The sequence below is a fragment of the Rhagoletis pomonella genome, unplaced genomic scaffold, assembly GCF_013731165.1.
Source record: "Rhagoletis pomonella isolate Grant_MI unplaced genomic scaffold, Rhpom_1.0 Rhpom_scaffold_07688, whole genome shotgun sequence".
Lineage (NCBI taxonomy): Eukaryota > Metazoa > Arthropoda > Insecta > Diptera > Tephritidae > Rhagoletis > Rhagoletis pomonella.
Window position 1 is genome coordinate 335 of NW_023466215.1, and position 6,451 is coordinate 6,785.

At 33.8% G+C, this 6,451-nt stretch overlaps 1 protein-coding gene across 1 annotated transcript; it reads right to left on the reverse strand.

Moving 5' to 3' along the window:
* Positions 1-257: 257 nt before the first annotated feature.
* On the reverse strand, positions 258-1,099 carry LOC118755864 (the record flags this gene model as incomplete). Its single annotated transcript, XM_036490671.1, has 2 exons — positions 1,042-1,099; positions 258-652 (listed from the first exon to the last, which is right to left on the reverse strand). Coding segments are annotated over exons 1-2 (453 nt in total), but the record flags the coding sequence as incomplete, so codon positions are not given.
* Positions 1,100-6,451: the final 5,352 nt, after the last annotated feature.

Sequence of the window (6,451 nt, forward strand, 5' to 3'; positions counted from 1 at the left end):
GTGCTTCTCTACACCAAATATTGAAAAATTAATGAAAAATCCCGGAATTTTTCTATATGAAGATTTATCATTTGTTTTATTTCAAAATGTTTAATTCTTTATTTTAAATCTTAATCCAACACATTTGGATATACAACATTTTTGGTTTTTCCATCTTGGGTATGAATAAAAAAACAATTTGGTATGCCAACTCTTGAACATGCCACGTATAGCTGTCCGTGCGAAAAGCACGGCTCCTCCAAATTCAATCCGCATACTTGAAGAGTTTGTCCTGGCGCCTTGTTGACGGACATGGCAAATGCTAGACGCACTGTGAATTGCAAACGCTTGAATTCAAACGACATGTCTGTTTTTATTAGTGGAATACGTGGTATGAGCACAATTTCACCTTTCGCTTTGCCAGTCAGTATTGTTGCTTCAACTAAATTCGCCATCAATTTTTTTACTGCCAGTCTTGTGCCATTACACAGTTTTGGAGCATTTAAATTCCGTAGTATAATAATTGATGAGCCGACCTTCAAATTCAAACAATGTGGTGGCATACCAGCCGGTTCCATTGAATTCAAAAATTCAACAGGATAATTCACTGCGTCATCTTGATTCATTGCGCTGTCAACAGATTTAAATGTGGTCACTTCATCTGGCAAATTTTCTAGAATTCGATAATTGATTGAATTGACATGCACATTTTTGGTGCCAGTATTGCGCGTTTTCTCAACCAATCGTGATACAGGTAATTTTGAGCAACATTTGGAAACACGCATTCAATCAATTTTTCTCTTAATTAGAGAATTGTACAAAAATTCTTCGACAATGTAATCAAGCCATTTGTATTATCGATTCGAGCTTTGCCATTTCCGATCTCTAACAATTGCTTCGAGAACCGATCTTCAAATCGATTATTGTGCAACTGAACACGCATGTTTATGTGTAATGTAAATTTTTGCACATGTCGCCACAGAGGGGAAGACTTCAAGCATGCATTGATCTCATCTGCCGGTGTTGATCGTGGAATCACGAGCAATGTTTGTCGAAAATCACCTGGCAATAATACCAAAGCACCACCAAAAAGCTGTTGATTTCCACGTAAATCCTGCATTGTGTTGATTCTTCAAAGTCCAAAATAGAACGACCGAATATCAATGTACACCAGCTATTCGATAATACGATGAAATGACAGATATGTTGAGTTGTGCTGACTTTCATTCCATTGGCTCTTCAAAATCCCTATTGAAAAACTTGCAGCCATGTTTATACTTGACTTAATTTATCCGAAGAAAGAATAAAAACAGCACATTATAGCAACAATTTTCCACTACGTTTTGAAACTTTTCGTACGAAATGATGCAACAAATTTGTGCAAAATTATTGAAATAAATTCAATTGATTATTATATTGATTTTTTTGAGCTCAAGGCCGGGTTGAAATAAAACAATCTGTTTTTGTTGTTTTTAAATCGTATATTTTTAAAAAAAATTTAAGTACTAATTGAGAACTATATTGCAGCCATGCTTATACTTGACTTAATTTATCCGAAGAAAAAATAAAGACAGCACATCATAGCAAGAATTTTTCACTATGTTTTCGATTTTTCATGTATCTGCTGTTGTACCATATACGTGGTTCACGTGACAGACATAAACTGTCATATATCATGAACGGCTGGACCGAATTCGGGCACACTTCACATAACCCATCTGCATGATAGTCCGAATACACCGTTTAAATTTGGAGAATTCGTGCACTTATTTTTTTACTTAAGATGGGGAGTATGGAATTATTTCATATGTCTCTATACCAATTCCAGTAATCTACCACAAATATTTCAAGAGACATACAACATAAAAATTTTAGTTAGTATGGGAGGTGCCACACCACCCTTTTACGAATTCGGGCCAACTTCACATAAACCATCTGGATGATAGCCTGAATATGCCGTATAACTTTGGTTGAATTCGGTGAAGCCGTTATCAAGTTATAAGCTCACACCAAAAACGTGTACTTATTTTTATACATAAGATACATATGCCTTTTCCAAATTTGGGCAAACTCCAAATAAAATATTTGCATGATGGCCCGAATATGCTTTATGAATTTGGTTGAATTCGGTTAAGCCGTTCTCAAGTTATAAGCTAACTCACTAATTTGTATATATAAAATACAGGCGCCACGCCCCCTTTTCCGAATTCAAGCAAACTTCACATAAACCATCTGCATGATAGATCGAATATGCCACATAAATTTGGTTGAATTCGGTGAAGCCGTTCTCAAGTTATGAAGTCACACCAAAAACGTGCACTTATTTTTATATATAAGATGTATATGTAAAAAGAATAATGTATGTAAGTATGTATACTCTTAAACTAATCTGCCTTACTCTTTGCATGCCTGTACCCGCTTACTGATTTTCGGATCCCACGCCTCTGTCTTAAAAATATTGGTAAATTATACTGCTATGCTGCGGCCTCCCTCGCTGCATTCTAGATGTTATTAATATGCTGGTGTCTTGGGTATGTGGTTACGTGGGGTACTGCACTATTTTTGTTGTGTACTTCTGTTTGGCTGGTGTTCTGCCTAACGCAACCGCTTATACACATATAACGGGCTTTACGTACATATACGGTGACCACCCGTCCTGTATAATACATACGGTGACCATCCGTTCTGTTTTCTGCAGGACCGTACTGTTTTTCAAAGGTCGGTCCTGCGTTGTTTTTCAAACCTGAAAAACCTGAAAATGTACTGATTTTTTCCAAGTGTCCTGCATTTGTCCCGCATTTTCCGTTAAAGTTATCGGACAATGGATGGATTTAAAAAAAATAGTGTTTTTTGGTACTTTTCGTAGCTTTTTTTTTCAATATCTCATGAAAAAATCTCCCAATCAACGTAAGAGACTTACAGCTCGAAGGGTATTGATGTGCCTCTTACCAAAATATATAACTTGTGGCGACTTCAACGAAAATTATTAGTGCTAAAGGCGACCACTTTGGCACTTTGTCGTCAATGTCGAAAAAATTGAGATTTTCAATCAAATACGCAGTTCCATTTGATTGTTTTTTTTTCGTTATTTTAAAAATTCGATGAAGAAGATATATTATTACAGTAAATTTTGAGCCAAAGATAATGAAAATCGGATTAGAAATGTAGATGCTATGGAGCGCAACCTGCACAAATTATATATTTTTGTAAAGGGCACTTTATAACTCGTCGTTTACGTCGATTCATGACGTCGATTTTTGACAAATAACTGCGAAAAGTACCAAAAAACAAAAAAAGAAGGGTATTGTTTTCGTTTTGAACGACTCAAAATTTGCCTATAAAATTATTTTTTAAAGATTTTCACTTTTCGTGTAAGCTATTGTAATTATAATATGTTTTACTATACTTTTATAAATATTCATTTAAAAAAAGATGAATATCGATGAAGAAAACGTGATTCGTTTTTAAAGTTAAAGGTATTTATATTTTTATACTACGTAAATATATGTAGGCATATTTTTAAAAATTTTCCTTCATTTTGAATCCATATTTATGGTCAACGTAATTATACAGGACAGTCCTCTTTTATGACCCATTGTCCTGGTAATCTATTTATTTTATACGGGACGCCAAATGTTCTGTATTTCTTTTAATGCCCTGTATTTGTCCCGTTTTCGGTGTTCGGTGTTTCGACGCCTTAATAGCTCATTAAAATGGCATGCCATGAACCAGTTTTTAGTGGTGTTGGTATATGTATGATCGTAATATTCTCCATAAACCGTTATTATTTTATAACCTGAATGCCTGTGATTGGAATCGAGGGATACATAGAGTGGTCAAAATAGGACTCAAGGTTTAAGCAAGGTTTGGCTATTTGTCTTTAGTTTATTTAATGTTTATTATTTTTTTATGAAAGCAAAGCCCTTTTCCTAACAAGAACCGTATAAATTCATTTTTCAGACTTTGTGCAAGAAACTATAAAAATGAATTCTGCAATTTTTCACCAAAATTTCAAACTTTTTACTTATCATCTTAAAAAAAAAAAAATGGTTTGCAGTTTTGTAGGTCATTCAAATTAGTGCAAGTGGAAAGTGCTGCTCATTTTCTTCCCTTTTAAAAAGTTGTCGAACATATTTTGTATGAGAAAATGCGTAACAGATGCTACGTTTATACGTAAGCTATTTGCAAATAAAAATAATTTGTAAATACCTAACTCACTGTTTATTCGATGGTGAAAAATTCTTTTTTAATATTGCCTGATTGTAAAAAGGCAATAATATGACCATCGAAAAAGAAAATAAAGTTAAAAATGGCAACGTCTTCATTATAAAAAGGTAATAAGATGACCATCGAAAAAGAAAATAAACCTAAGAATGGCGGCGTCTTGCGCTTATTTGCAAATAGTACCACTAATCAATACTTATTTGCGTGATTTAGTTATTTGCAAATAAAAAATTAACTCAGCGTTTATACGGCAAAGTTTACCATTTTGCAATTTGTTATTTGCAAATAATACGTGCGTATAAACGTAGTAAGAGTCAACAAAAAAAACGCCAAAAATTAAAGGTAAGTCCTACCGACTTCAAAATTGCACTTTATTATACTAAATTTAACGAATCCTTTTAAACAAATTTTGCGCGGTAAAAATCTCGAGAAAATATCCTACAAATTTGCGATGTTACCAGCGTTAGAACTTCACTGCGATCGTAGTAGATTTGCTACGTTCTTTGACGAAAATTAGAAATTTACTACGTTACTCCGCTTCACACACGATCTACTTCGGTTTTCTTTCCCAAATAATATAATAAACAGCACTTATTGCGGTATTGGAACTCAAAAAATTGTCTTCGGGCCGTTTTTTCTAGTAGCTTTTAAAATTTATGTGGCCTTCAAACACATTTTTCGCTAAAAAATACTACATGTTTTTTTTTAAAGAGAAGAGGTCAAAGAGTGATTGGCTTCCAATCACACTGTACGTATGTATTTTTTTTATACCCGAGCGCATTTGTGTACATACATTATAACTTTTTTCACATAACGATTGTTTGTAACAGGCAAAACGAATCGAGATAGATATAGACAAATGTATACATAAATGATCAGAATGAAAAGAGAAATCGATTAAGCGGTGACTGTCTGTCCGTCCGTCCGTCTGTGCACACGATAACTCGAGTAAAAATTGAGATATCTTAACGAAACTTTGTACGTGCACTTCTTTTAGGACGGATGGTATTGAAAATGGGCAAAATCGGACAATAACCACGCCTACCTCCCATATAACGGTAATTTTCAGAAATACGGAAACTGCGATATTTTAGTAACTACTGAAGATTATTCACTCAAAATTGATATTTACAATAAGTATTAGACGAAAAATAAGAATATTATACATTTTTTGGAAAATGGGCATAGCCACGTGTATATCTTGGCAACCACTGCACCAATTTCTTCCAAACTTCGCACAGTTGTTAACTTTTCTACAGCATACCAAATGGCCGAAAATTTTAAAAATTGGACAGTAACCACGCCCACATCCCATATAACGGTAATTTGGAGAGATACGAAATCTTCGATAAATCAGTAAATATTAAAGATACTTTATTCAAAATTGATGCTTCCAACAATTCTTTACCAAGAAATACGTTTAAAATAAAATTTTGGAAAATGGGCGTCGTACCGCCCACTTATGATCACATATATGTATCTCGGTAACCGTTCCACCAATTTGTACCAAGCTCGGTACGGTTATTGTGCTTGCTACATAAAAGCAAAACGTTGCAAATTATTGAAATCGGACTAAAATTAAGGCCGCTTTTCATATAACGGTAAATTTCAGAAATGCTTGAAACTTTAATATTTCGAAATTTAAGGACGCTAATTTACTCAAAATTGATACTCCCCGGCTTACCATGTAGCGATAGCTTTCGGAAAGGTGAAAAGCATATATTTAATACTGGCGCCGGGTATTTAATATTCGGCTCCGCCCGAACTTAGACTTTCTTACTTGTCAACTTTTGAAATTTTCTAAAAGAGAGATTTATAAGGCCATGAAATAGTATTCCAATGTAGATAGAATGCATTCTCAGCTTTTTTCTATCACGTGATTTTCTTGAGATATTGGCCTACTAAGGTTTTGATTTTTATTAACTTAGAAGGTATATCTTTGTCATCAAACACATCTTATTTTTAATTTTTAGTGCATTTGTTCAAGCACCCCCTGAAATTTTCCGACGAACGATCTTTTTGGACCCTTCCGGAGTCCGATTTTCAAAAACAAAAAAAAAATAACTAACTTTCACCAAAAAAAGAGCTTAGAATGTTATATAAGAAGTATGGAAAATTTTTACGTTGCTATTATTTTATAGATGCTAAATAGTATGGTTGCAGGATGCGATTAAACTTATTTATTTATTTATTTTATTTAACTTTATTATATTTATTTATGACGAGCCATAACCCTGGATGTTACTAT